Genomic DNA, 14500 nt, shown 5'->3' with positions numbered 1-14500 from the left:
AAGGAAAGTGATTCACCCCCTCTACTGCACTCTCATGAGACCCCACCTGGAGTCCTGTGTTCAGCTCTGGGGACTCCAGCGTAAGGAAGACATGGACCTGCTTGAGCAGGTCCAGAAGAGGCCACAAAGATGATCAAGGTCTCCCTTATGAGGACAGGCTGAGAGAGTTGGGGTTGTTCAGCTTGAAGGCTCCAGGGAGACCTTACATCAGCCTTCCAGTACTTACAAAGGCCTACAGGAAAGATGGGGAGGGGCTCTTTATCAGGGAGTATAGAGATAAGAAGAGGGGTAATGGCTTTAAATTGTAAGAGGGTAGATTTAGATTGGATGTAAGGAAGAAATTCTTGACTGTGAGGGTGGTGAGGCACTGGCCCAGGGTGCCCAGAGCAGCTGTGGCTGCCCCCTCCCTGGAAGGGTTCCAGGCCAGGCTGGACGGGGCTGGGAGCACCCTGGGCTGGTGGAAGGGGGCCCTGCCCGTGGCAGGGGGGTTGGGACTAGATGGTCTTTAAGGTCCCTTCCAACCCAAACTGTTCTGTGATAATGTCCATGTAAACAAATACTTGGTTAAAATACTTTGTGCACAGACAAATGTACATATCTCTATCTATCTACATGTGGAGACATAGGAGAGACAGGACACAGATTAAAACACTGCACAGCTGCTTTCCAGCTCAGGACATCAGCAGTAAGTGCACAGTAATGGAAAGGCAATAAATTCCATTAAATGATACTTGCAGGTATTGAAAAAGAAATATGGTAAAAAAAAATAAAAATAAAAAAAAAGACCATTTATAAGAAATTATTGCCTTTGAAAATCCAGAAGTTTCTTCTTTGAAAGCTGCTACTGACATATTAGGTCATTTTCAGTTTAGGGAACTTAAACCAGAGGTAGTCTTTGAAGGTTTAAACTCCATTCATGCAGTTATTTTGGAAATGCTCTGTATGTGGAACTAAGGTTTCCACGTATGTATGGAAACTCCTTGATTTGCACTGGGCAACTAGCTCCTGCTAATGCTCCATCAGGATCCAGGAAAGTAGCAGCAAAACTTCCAAGGGCCAAATCCAACACCACTGATTCAAAGCTGCATATCCAGCAGGTCCCAAAGGCATTCAAGTGCAGCTTCACTTCAGCCGCTGACGGCAAGCACGGATTTACCAGTTTGCAGGTCCTTTTCTGCTGCGTCATTAGCATATACAAGCATTTTGAAAGATTGAGCCTTGCTCCAGTATTTCAAGGATGCTCTGTGTGATTAGCCCAGCACCATATTCTGTACGTTAATAGCTAACGGGGCAGAAAGCCTTTCTCTGCAAGTGCCTAAAGTTCAGGAGTGAGAGTCCGGGGATACTCCTGCCCTTGTGCCAGCATGAAGCAGCGCTGCACTGAATACACAGGGTTTCTGTACAGACATTTCCATACATGCAGTAGGAGGCCTGGATACCTTCTGCTACTCCATCATCCAGTTTGCCTAAGCATCAGGGAGTTTGTCTCCACGTTTGGTAACAACCAAGTCCTCCTTTAAAATTAATCCCTGAGCAAAACAACACAATTGCAGGCAAAACTCGGTGTAAACCACACATTGAAAGATGCAACTGTATGATCAGGCCCTTTATCAATTATAGTCACTTCGAAAGCATCAGCCTTACCATCACAGAATGAGAGTAATCAATTGGTTAACATTAAGAAAGCAAACAAAAAATACCATAATATATACCTTGATATATTTACCTTAGTCTTCTCAGCTCAATCTTTTACTTCAAAGACTTGGAAGAAGTGCAATCCCAGGAAAGATAAAAGAAATTCCTACAAGCATGAACATTTTTCTTCACAGGCAAATTGAAAGACTACAATTATTTAGCTTACCGAAAAAGTGATAAAACAAAAGCAGCATATGAGTACTGAATATGTTTATTCATTCTATATGATCGTAACATGACATTTTATATTTTTTCCCAGTGGAAACAAAGCCAAATGAGCCAAACCCCAAAAAGAAGTGTAAATAAAAAACACATGCTGTATTGGAAAGAAATAAAAGGACCATTTTAACCAGTACATTTTCACAGTTTTATTTTTAAATCTTTTTTTTTATTTTAAAATCTTCAGATAAATCTTAGGTGATTTTGAACTTATGTTTTTGTTTTAAATAAAAATAAACCCAAACTTTTGTTCTGTAACTTTGGATAAACAGAAGGCTTGTAAACAAACAGTTTAATGAAAAAAAATAAACAGTTTGTACAAAATTTGGAATTTATATTTTAGACACAACTTTCATGCAATAGAGTGAACATTCTTCCTATGCTGTCTGACAGTGCACATAAGATAAATATGCTTTGAATGGAACAAGTAGTTAAGTAGTTTAACCATGAATACAAATACTCTATGAACTTCAAAGGAACTATTTCAGCAATAATAGCTAGGGTTTATGCATCAGTAAGGTGTGTAAAACAAAGTGATTTGGAAATATTACAGTTACAGCAAGTGTAACACACTAAGACACTTCCATTTTTGCTGAGATCTATCAGTCTGGGAAGTGATCCTGATAATGACACCATCAGCTGCCCCAACCTTAGTAAGTAATTACTGGATACATTTTATAAGATCCTCAATGCTTTTTAATGTTTTGAAATTTGAACAAGAATGTTGGTAGTGTAACAAAGTAAAAACTTCCCTAATACTGCCCTGTCTCGGTGAAGTGGAACATTTTGTGATACCCACCTCTTGCATCTGTATGTTTCAAAATCTCATTGAATAAATATGCTTTACTGTTTTTTGTATAAAATCTGTTTCAGAGAAAAAAAACTTCAGGAACCAACACCTGAATTATTTTCAGTTGGCTTTCTCAGCCACTGAAATAGTATAATGATGTTTGACTTTCGCACAAAATTATGTCATTTATTTCAATATTCTTGCAACAGTTTCCAGTCATACAATCAACTTATTTTCCACATTAGTTTATTTGAAGAATCCTTATAAACATATGGAATTATTACACATATCTAATGAATTATCAAGTATTCAGACAGATGTGTGCACTGGCTTTCACTGTGCCTGTGACATTACTTTTCCTCTTGTTTCATCACAAATGAAAATCATCGCTATCAAAAACTGATTTACAAATACAGTTGCTCAAAAGGTAGAATAAAAAAATACAAGTCAAAAGACATTGGTCTGTTGTGGTCCTCAGAATTACTGAAAAGGCCCTTGTTTTAGCTATAAACATCCAAATGGCACACAAAATTAAAACCTCAAGAATTTGCGTGAATGAATCAGCATCTTCTGAGTTATGCTGTACAAGCATTTTGGGCAATTGGTTGTAAGACAGATGTACAGAAGCAACTTTCTTGAATACTCAAGAAAAAAAATATGCTATATTATAGCATATTCTATTATTATAGGTTTTATGTTGTGTAACATTAAATTCCACCTAAATGCAGTAGTCACAAGCTGCCAGTCCATGAAACTATATTACACAAGTAATTAACACTGAGTGTCTACAAAAGCATTTTCTATTTTCCACTAAACTGTAGCTAAACCAACAGCAGAGCACAGTGCTTCATCAGAGTATCTGTCTTCACTACTTCTTTGTGGCATGGGAGAACAGAACACTGGCATTACAGCACCATTTTTTTTTTTATTTTTCCATAGAATCAATCCAAATTTTACAAAAATATAACCAACTAACAAACTGACATACTAACCAAGTAAGTTGTATATTCAGTTGTGTATATAGATAGCACTTTGCAATTACAGCTATAGAAGTGAAGCAATTAAGTATATGGAAGTTACAGCTGTGCATTCCTCACATAACTATGTAGTCACACTCTATGATACCATATAAATTTCTCTGTGCAGGGCAAAAGATGAAAAGTGCTCACTTATTAAACTGGAGAATAGAAATAATGTTGTGGTTTTGCTTTTGTTTTGTTTTGTTTGTTTTTCCCAGCATGACATCATGTCTTAGATTAGCATTTGAATGCTATGAATTACAAGTTTTATGGTACTTATGAATTCAGCACTCTACTTCCTCACAAACATTAATGCAACAATCTCCAATGAGATGATTCAATAATACTGAGTGAATACTGCTGCATCTAAGTGATTTAGCATTCTGTAGGATTCTATTTATCATAACTTAAAAACATTAATTTTCACTGCTCTGTATTGTGAGCTCCCAGAAGTAACAGCTTGAAAGCAACCTGGGCACCAAGAAACAGATTAATGACCAGTGAAAAATGAAATCAAGTTTCTCAGCATGTGTAAGGATTGTGGAAGAGGCAAATCTATTCTGCAAGAGTGGCCTTGACAATGAGGCCAAACTCTCTTCTTGTCCATTACACACATTTAAACCTCTCCAGCAAATTAAGTCAGTGCCTTACAAACAATCTGTCCACAGACAAAGCAGAATTCTTCCCCTAATCGTTTTGTGTCTCTGAATAAGGCGGCAAGTTTTCATTGCACATATTCCACGACTTCCATCCCTCTGTTCTTGACCCAAAGTTGTTACTTCAAAGTGCATTTGAAACAAGTTAACAGCATTTTCACAGATGAGAAATTGAGGCTCCAGTGCCCAGATTCATCATGTTGTTCATGTATTTGATCAAAGCACCAAAGCTGGAGACCCCTGAGCTCTCTCCAGTCAGAGACCTTCAGCTCTCTTGACTGGATTTCTAAGTTACACAGTTTAATCAGGTGCCTAAGGATGAGCATAAATTCATCCTTCAGGAGTACTAAGCCAGAGATGCAAAGGAGAGGAGAACACAACCCAGATCTCAAAAGTAGAACTCTACAATATCACATTGCCTCCTGAAATTCCTAGCATCTTAGTTTTTGAATACTTGAGTGTGCAACTTCAAAATATTAATATAATTTCAGATGTAAGAACACAAACACAAATAATGAAAGTCATCAGCAGTTGGAGCATATTTATCCACTGTATAGATCTTTATTGTATGAACACAGTAAGCGGCAGCTGACTCTCTCCACGTCAGAGGACATGCTTTGCCAGCGATTTCCCTGACCAGAAGGGGAATCCAGCTTCATTTTCAAAGCCTGAATTAGGTACAAAATACTGCCTCATCTTCCCCTGTCATTTATTTAGGCCTGCCAATGCTTACCCTTGCCCTAGGTTAACCGTGAGTGCAAAAGTCTTTCTAAATCCACTTTCTACCACACAGTCATTCTAACTTCCTTGCCATAGCACCACTTCCAGAACGTACTCCAGTAATGCCACTTCTGTGCCCTCCTTTTCACGGTATAAACCTATGTAAAATGGAAAAGGAAATTTCTCTACTGTCTACTTTTGTTCTCTGTAACATAGCCACCTTGGCTACCAGGGGCAAGTTCACCTCATTTTAGCAGCTCTAGACAAGAGCATAACCCAGTCAAACTCTATGGGTAATTCTGTCACCATTTTCTAATAAAGCTGTGTTTATCACTGGCATTACACATCAGTCCCCTATCAAAGGCCCTATTTCAAACCATATAAGTACTTTAAGACTCGAGAGAATCTATTTTTAATTTTTCCTTTATAAATGGATAATGAATTTCTACCTTCATTTCACTTCACTCTGAATATCCACCAAAATATCCCTAAATTTTCCCCAAAATTATGAGTAATATGAGATCGTGGTAGTAGAGAATAAACAAGCATCTAACTCAAATGAGCAGCAACCTAGGCAATTAGCAGCAGCCTTCTCTAGCATATACTTCTCAGTGCAACTGGGGCTGTTTCCCCTATTAAAATTATGGCATCCTTCCTAAAAAATACAAATACGTTTGACAAATGAAGAGAATTATCACAGTGGAAAGAGGCAGCAGTGCTTGAACCACAAACACTGCTGACAGGCCACCTTTAATTCAAATCTGTGTTAAACCTAAAATCCAATTAATGTAACTGGTTGGGTGGGTTGGTTGGTTGGTTTGGGTTTTTTTTGTGTGTGTTTCCTTTTGGTAGAGGTTCTTACATAAACCGCATCTTTCATGTTCTTAAAATGAGATCGTCCTTTCTCCCAGTAATCTTCCTACCAGATGGGACAACTCCTCTCCTACAGGCGAACTGGCTAGCAACATCCACTTGTACTTTAAGTTTAAAATGTAACTTTCAAGTTCTAAATTAATATTTACAAGGTATCACCCAAGAACTCTTCTCTTACTGTACAGCGAACTATACTCAAAACATCAAAAGTTATTCGTTCATGGGCACAAGCAGCAAGTGAAAAACAATTTACGTAGTAAGATCTTGGCAGAAGTCAACTCAATTGTCAACAGTTTTTAAATACAGTCCTGCAATGGGTTGCAAAGAATCTATCTGGAATTAATTTGTGCATTCTCAAAAATATTAACTTTCATGCAGTGCATGGCATGCGGAGCACATATTATCCTGAAGTAAGTAAATACACGTTAACATGGGATTGAGGAAATGGTTTCTGAAGCAGATTTTTCACTTGTTAGCTACAAACTCTCATACCCGCTGATGAAGAAAAAAAATACTATGGACAACTAAATGTTCATCTCAAACATCTGTTGACATCGGAGATGAGGAAAACAAACTATATTGAAATGCAGATCGGTTTATGTATACAAAGACAGTTTGTAAACTTTTGCACAATATTAAAGTCTTTTGTGGAACAAAAACAATAAACCACTTGGGAGGAAAAAGTGCAAACAAAAAAGAATCTTTGCTGAAGCCAAGCATGGAACAGAGAAAGCAGTTACAACTCACAACTGAATGTCTCTTTCAGAATGTTAGGAACCATTTAACTAGAGAGCAGCATCAAGCTGAACTACCCCGTATTTTCCACTTACCATCCATTCTGGTTCAGAAGCCTGAATTTGTTCACCTTGGCCAGGTTTTAGGCCAACCTGAGTGTCAGATTTCAGTGTTCTCAAACTACAGAGGGGTGCAGGATGAAACTTGGTTAAGGCTTGATGAAATGGAACAGTATATTCCCATTTTCTATCTCCTGTTAATTTTCTATAGTTTAGATCACCTTTGAAAAGAAGCAAGTCTGACTTCTGTAGATCAGCATACAAGTCAGGAGCAACTTCTGCCATACTGGAAAAGTCATGTGGTAAAGTCCAAAACATGTGATCATGGTAAACCCAAACTCCCTTTTTCAAATTGCCCTCCCAGTTTATCCCACATCTAGACATCCACATATGATTAGCTGACTGTAGTTGTTTAACAGTCCAGTTAAAATCATGCTTTGTGACATCTGACACATACCATGGAATACTTTTTCCATGAAAATGGACTTCATCAGCTAGCTTTGATGATAACAGGAAGTCAGCCAACACAAGATCACTTACAAGTTCAAATCCAGCATTATCCAGGATTATGTCAAATCTAACATTTTTTTTTGTATTTCTTTTTTTGGTGTTTACAAGCAGTGACCAAAGTTTCTCCATATCATTCACTAAGATGTTAGGTACCATGTTTTCCAGGGACTGTAAAGGACTAGATTTCTGAGAGCTGTCTTCACCAGCTGAAAAAGAAAGGTCGCACTTATTGCCCCACAGTGACACCTAGAAGGAGGAAAAAACAAAAACATTTGCTAAGTCCCACTGTGGTTACATTCTAAGTTTCACATGCATTAAAGATTGTTTGTTTGTTTTTAAATTAGGGACATGAAGACACAAACTCCACATTTTCCTCCAAGCTTTAAATAAAATTCAACTTCTTGTATAGAAATCTTAATACAGATAAGATTCTGTGTAAGAAACCAAACAATGTTCTGTGTTTATGGAGGCATCAGTAACATGCATCAGAAGTGACAAAGATGGAAGATTTAGATCAGCATAAATACATTGATCACAAAGCTTCAAAACACAAATATTCTCCATACTGTAATTCCAGAAAATATCAGTGGGAACACAGAAAATTTTGTAATAAAAGCAGGTGGGGGGTTTTTATTACATGCAGCCACGTAAGAACTTGTATATTAAGTACATGCTAATTAGGGTCTTTATAAAAATTAATCAAATACTTTGTGTGCCCTGTTGCCAGCTAATGGACTTGTTTGTAATCCTATGATATTCTGTATTCTATCCAAAGACATTATTTTCCAAGAATAATGCAGTTATGAAGCTTTTAAACCACTTCTGGCCCAGACTGACTTCTGACTTCTTTTTTCCAAAGCAATCTAAAAATTTGTAGTTTCAATAAAATGAACCGTTTTAAAATTTTATAGTTAAATAACAAAAAGGACATATGGAAATTGACTTTAAATGTTTTAGAGATACTGGTTTTAAGGGAGAAAAAGCTAGATTTTCAAATACACAAGAAAACCAGCAGTATAATGAAAATGTCACATTTAATACAAGTAACCAAAATTGAAATATTTGCAGAGTAGCAGCAATACAATATGGCTGTCAGTATTTCATTTCATTTTTACAAACAAGAGCTACATTTTAATTTCCATATGAAGATCAGACTCTTTATAGCCTCGAGTTTTTGTTTGTTACACAGGGGAGATATTTTAAATTCTTATGTTAAACACTACTAGCTTACCTGCAATAGCTTAAAAAGTTCCTCCTGAAGTTGCTTTTCATCTAGATCTTTGATGTTTTTAAGAAGTTCCTGAAAGTAAGTGCATAAGGTAATAACCGCCTCTTGGGATTCAAAGAAATTTTGAGTCTTTCCTTCCTTAAATACATCAAAGTTGTCAATAGGTGGACTAAAAACAGAAGAAGAACAAATATGTATTAATGCACTTACCACATTTCCATGACAGCACATGAAGCACACCTGAAAAAGCAAGCTCAAAGCTCAGCTTTTTTAGGCCGTACTATGGGCCCCAGTTATTTTCCACTTCCAATTTGCCATATTAGATTTTCACTCATCTCAGTAACAGCCTGATATCATATCTTGCTGAAGCAGACAATATGCAAGACATCTTTATATTTCTAGCAATACATTCTGAAAGTGAACAAGAGTTCAGTCACAGCAACTCTGGGAACTGCCCATACAGTAACAATTTTGCACTCTTCTTCAGACGTGGAGAATTAAAACGTACAAGTGAACTAATGGAGTAAATTGCTGGCCCTGCTTTAAGCGTGTTTGTGTGTGCTGAAGTGTATTTCCCATACCAAAGTCTCTTACAGAGATACGAAATTATTCTTCTGAAAGTTTTTAACTAGGACTTTAGAAAATTAACATGACAAAGGTGACAAAATAATTCAGTTCTTGTAATAGGTAAAAAATACAGACTCATTTATTATAAGACACATTCGCATACACACCTTTTGATAAATGACTGAACTTCCATCCAAGCCTATAAGAGCAGCTAAATAATGGAGATCAAGAAACTTAACGCTTACTAATGAAAAGCATCTGCTCAGTTTTTGAAGCGAAGATCCATCTCATATTTGAAGTTTTTGCTATAAGAGCTCAAAGTACGCCATATACTGGTAGAAACAGAATCCCATTACTGTATTTGCGTCTCTGCAACACTATGGGCAAATCCAGTACGCACGGAGCTTTCAATTTTTTTTGGCAGCAGCAGGAACTTAAAACTGCTCATTCCTACCCCATTATATTGTACTGGCACCTCTCCACCACACAAGCACAACAAGTTTTTCCTGCCAAGTTATTTTTAAGCAGGACCAGCTCCCAAAGTTTGATGCAACACATGGTGCGCAAACACTGCTGTAACTAAGAAGCTGGCGCACAGTGAACAACGGGCTGCTTAAGCTGAGCCTACTGCTATAAAAAATTATTCTCAAATGATAACTTCAGATTTCGAGCAGCAAAACAAGTTAGATTGCCCAACAGATCTTTTAGGCTAACATATGCCTTAAGAGGTAATTCTAGACTAACAAACCTTTTAGAAATGCTAAATATCTTTCATATCTCAATGTGCATTAGTCTGCAAGAAAGTCAAGCTATACTGTCAAGCTTAAGGGTTTCCGTGTAGATCAAGTCACAGAAACTGATGCATAAATCTAATAAGCTTCCAACTCAGCTGCATGGAAGAAGAAAAAGTATTTAAATCTGAGGTGCAAGATGCAGGAAAAGGAATATGGTAAAAGCTTAAGATTTTCCTTTAACTTACACCCCAGCTGTCTTTTCTCCTAAAATGCGAAAAAATCATGTTTTACAGAGTAACATACCAAGGCAGTAAACACTTACTTCTGTGCTAATGCTGCATGAATTCTTCGATACATATAACACTCTACATATAACCACGGGGACTGAAACCAACTCGGTTCTCCATTTCCATTTGATAAATTTCGTTGGTAGTCTAGGTACTGGTTCCACAGTGCAACATCAGGCAGCTCATCTTCTAAAGGGGTCACTGGTTTGTCTGTTTGCAGTTCATTCCGCAGTTTGGAGAGGAAAGATATAGCTCTCTTCTCTGCTTCAACACCCTTCTGAAGTAAGCGGAGAACAAAAGTTTATATTCTGAACATTTATTCCTGCAGAGAAACAGATCAATTTTTCATGAAAGACATAAGTGGTAAGTTTTAATGGCCAAATAAGAGTCCCTGACCAATCAGAGCTTGATTCAACCAAACTCGTTTTGGTGAATGAAGCTCATTTTACACCTAACATCCTAAAATGAATCATGCATGGGACTTCTTTTTAGATTGGACTTTTTGCTTATTAGAGGGAGAGTACTGAAACATTGCCACATTCAGAAGATGCTACAGTCTATTAAACACTGCATCAAAACGAAAACCTGAGAAAGTGAAGCCGTTGCAGAACGGCTAGATCAGAAAAAGGTTAGACAGAAAGGTGAGTTACAAAATTAATGAAAAATGGCTACAAGGAAGAGACAAAGAAAAAAAAAAAAAAGACAAAAAGATTAGGACAGATAAGTGCATTGGGTTTGCATGGCAAGATTTTGGTAGCAGAGGGGCTACAGGGGTGGCTTCTGTGAGAACCTGCTTGAAGCTTCCCCCATGTCTGATGGAGCCAGCTGGCATTGGCTCCAAGACGGAGCCAGAGCTGATCAAGGGCAAGCCAACCAGTGACAGCAGTAGTGCCTCTGGGGTAATATATTTAAGAAGAGGAAAAAAGTTACCGTGCAACAGCAGCTGCAGACAAAGAGAGGAGTGAGAATATGTGACAGCAACAACTCTGTAGGCACCCAGGTCAGTGAAGGAGGGGCAGGAGGTGCTCCAGGCACCAGAGCAGACTCCCCTGCAGCCTGTGGTGAGGACCATGGTGGGGCAGGCTGTGCCTCTGCAGCCCGTGGAGGTCCATGCCAGAGCAGGTGGGTGCCCCTGAAGGAGGCTGTGACCCTGGAGGAAGCCCGTGCTGGAGCAGGCTCCTGGCAGGACCTGTGGACTTGTGGAGAGAAGAGCCCAGACTGGAGCAGGTTTGCTGGCAGGACTTGTGACCCGGGGTAGGACCCACACTGGAGCAGTCTGCTCTTGAGGGACTGCACCCCGTGGGAGGGACCCACACTAGAACAGTTTCTGAAAAGCAGCAGCCTGTGGGAAGGACTCGTGGGAGATGTTCATGGAGGACTGCCTCCCACAGGAGGGACCCCACACTGAAGCAGGGGAAGAGTGTGAGGAGTCCTCCTCTCAAGGAGGAAGGAGCAGCAGAGACAGCATGTCATGAACTGACCGCAACCCCCATTTCCCATCCCACTGTGCTGCTGGCAGTGGGGAAGGGAAGAGGTAGAGAAAATTGGGAGTAAAGTTAAGCCTGGGAAGAAGAGAGGGGTGGGGGAAAGGTGTTTTAAGATTTAGTTTTTATTTCTCATTTCCCTATTCTGATTTGACTGGCAATAAATTCAGCTAATTTCCCCAAGTCGAGTCTGTTTTGTCCATGATGGTAACTGCTGAGTGATGTCTCCCTGTCCTTACCCTGACCCACGAGCCTTTCATTATATTTTCTCTCCCCCATCCAGCTGAGCAGGGGAGTGATAGAGCAGCTTCTCTGGGCACCCGGCATCCAGACAGGGTCAACCCATCACAAGTAATGGCTGTAGTAAGAAACCAGCAAAACTAAGTCAGAGAATGCGGTCTCAAGGGTTAGGGGGAAAAAAAAATTCAGGCAAAAAGACACCTTATTCTTACCTCACCATGTTCTTCAAAAAATTCATTTTTATGTCGATGCAGAGTATCAATAACTCTTGTGAGGATCTGGGGCAGTCTGTCTTTAATTGTAAAATATGCAAAGGATCTAAAAAGGAGAGGATTAAAATTTTATTATTGAGAAGAAATGACGAAGTACCTTCTATTTTTTTAAATAAACGCAAGATCTTAAAAGTAAGTATATGTGCCTTTAAAGCACTGAACACCAATAAAAAAAAAAATCTCAAGCTGGTCAGATTCTTAGGTCTACTTTTGAAGAAAAGTATAAATGGCAGTCTTTTCAGAGAAGAAAATGCTATGTGGCAGGCCCTGCAAAAGAGTGAAAATTACAGTTAAACCTAGGCTAAAATGCATTCCCTAACTGTTCAGTTACCCAGCTGTAAAAGTCAAGGAAACTTAAAATTAAAAGCAGAGAGATTTGTTTAAAGTTTAATTGTTTCTTGTATCAACAAGAAAATCCACACTACTTGCTCTCCACTATATACTCGATTCACATTTCCCCCAAGCTCTGTTTATATACGAGGACAATGAGCAAAACGCGGCCAGCCCTACAGACAGCTTGAGAAGAACGATTTTTATTCGAAGATTTCTACCCCGTCAGTCGGAGCCCCGGTCTCAGGGGCTCAGAACCGAAGTCACTCGCTACTGAACGGCGAACCCAAAGAAACCGGGGGATAAAAACAGAAACGCAACTTATCCCCTCCCGAGGCCCGGCCCGGCGCAACCGCAAACCGGGGCGAGGCGAGGCCGCCCCGGAGAGGCGCCCGCCCCTGCGGCGGGGCGCGGAGCCAGCAGCCCGGGGCCCACAGCGCCACCCGCCGCCCGAGCCGAGCCGAGCGGGGCCCGGCCTTCCCCTCCCCAGCACCGCCCCCAGCCGCCCGAGTAGGCCGAGCGCCGGCCCCACCCGGCGTCCGCCGCCAGCCCGGAAGCCCCGACTGAGGGTCCTGGAGTCCGGGAGCTGCCGCTCCCTCAGCTCCCTCCTAATTCCCCACCCCGCCGCCGGTAACGAGCGCGCCAGACCGCGAACGGACCCCTTAAACCTGCCCGAGAGGGAGACGGGGAGCGCCGCTCCCGCCGCCATCTTGCTCCGCCCCCGCCCGCCCGCCAGCGGGGGGCCGCCCCCCGGAAGTGGGGCGAGGCCGCCGGACGTTATTGGCGAGGCAGCCGCACCCGCCGCGGCGCGCGGCACGGCGACGGACGGGCGGGCGGGGCCTGGCGGCCCGCGCGCCCTGGCGGAGCTCGGCGGGCGGTGGGCGGGGCCGCGGCTCGCGCGGCGGAGAGCGGCTCGCCCCTCCCCCCCCTCCCCCAGGTCAGTGTTGGCGCGCGGCGGCGGCGGCGGGCGGGCGCCGCGGGGAGGGGAGGGACGGTGTGGCGCGGCGGCTGCCGCCCTTCACGGCTCCCCGCCGCCGGCCGGAGCTGCGACGGGAGCTTGCGCTGAGGGGGCTGGGGGCTGTGTAGCCCCTGCCTGGACATCCCCCGCGCTCCCCCCGCCCGGAGCGGCGCGGGGGCGGCGGCACGGAAACCCGCGGTCTGGGCTTTGCCGCAGGGCCCGCCGGGGGACGTGAGCGCGCCGGGTGCGGCCTTGCCCCACCCTGCCGCCAGTGGGAGGGCGCCGCGGGCAGGGCCGCGCAAGGCGGGGGCAGTTCCCGGGGGTGCGAAAGAGCCCTGCCTCGCCCTGGGGAGGGAGGGGGGGACCGATTTCCTGCCCCATCCTGTTCTCCGCGCCCGGCCTGCCGCTGCCGCAGGCGGCATAGAAAGGTTGCTGGGCTGCTCCCCTCCCTGCCCCCCCCCACCGAGTACTCGGGTGCCGCCGGCCGCTCCGCCACCGGCCTCTCCCCGATGGTGTCGCGGCTGCGGCGGAAGGCCCGGGGTTGCGGAGCGGTGGGGCGCGCGCCTGGCGCCCGCCAGGGGCGCCCGTCAGCCGCCCGAGCGCCGCGGGGGCTGGCGGGGGCGGGGCGCCTCCTCCTCCCGATTGGCTCCCTGGTGGCCTGCTTCCCGCCCACCGCGGCAGGCGGCCAATGGCAGCGGGGCCTCTCCCCTGCCCTCGCGCAGACCGGCCGTTGGTTCCCTCTGGGCAGCGGCCCTGAGGGCAGCCCGGCCGCGGCTGAGTGGGCCCGGTTTATCGTTACATCTCGCGGGCTCTACCGCAGTAAGCTTGAGCTCCCAGCTGGAAAGGCAACGGGCGTGAATGAAGTCTGTCGTGTATTAAAGAGGCGTTGGAAAATAAAGTGCAGATTTGCTTCTGCTGCTCAGGGATGGCGCCTGCTGCCTTGCCGCGGTAGCTCTTTATCCCCCTTTATTGATTGCTCTATTCCGCCTTTCCTGGCTGGGTGCCTCTGCTGCTACAGACCAGGCATTAAGGCTCCTCGATGGAATTTAGTCTGCAAGATTATTGCTTCCTTATAGCTTGCTGTAGGCCTGCACAGTTGAAAAAATCACCTCAGGGATCGCTGT

The 14500-nt window shown here is 43.2% G+C and overlaps 1 protein-coding gene across 2 annotated transcripts; it reads right to left on the bottom strand.

Moving 5' to 3' along the window:
* Positions 1–1890: 1890 nt before the first annotated feature.
* ARMT1 (acidic residue methyltransferase 1) lies at positions 1891–13183 on the bottom strand. Of its 2 annotated transcripts, none has more exons than XM_042796202.1 (5): positions 13078–13183; positions 12029–12134; positions 10128–10369; positions 8508–8673; positions 1891–7522 (listed from the first exon to the last, which is right to left on the bottom strand). In XM_042796202.1, the coding sequence occupies exons 1-5, from the start codon at positions 13125–13127 to the stop codon at positions 6758–6760; spliced, it is 1329 nt and encodes a 442-aa protein (XP_042652136.1). In that variant the 5' UTR covers positions 13128–13183; the 3' UTR covers positions 1891–6757. The 2 variants fall into 2 exon arrangements, with proteins under 2 accessions (XP_042652136.1, XP_042652137.1); XM_042796203.1 differs by having other exon boundaries at positions 13087–13153.
* Between the last annotated feature and the right edge of the window lie 1317 nt (positions 13184–14500).

The sequence above is a fragment of the Tyto alba genome, unplaced genomic scaffold (assembly GCF_018691265.1).
Source record: "Tyto alba isolate M040663 unplaced genomic scaffold, T.alba_DEE_v4.0 Super-Scaffold_22, whole genome shotgun sequence".
Classification (NCBI taxonomy): domain Eukaryota; kingdom Metazoa; phylum Chordata; class Aves; order Strigiformes; family Tytonidae; genus Tyto; species Tyto alba.
The sequence above is the reverse complement of the archived record's forward strand: the minus strand, read 5'-3'. Positions and strand labels throughout refer to the sequence as shown.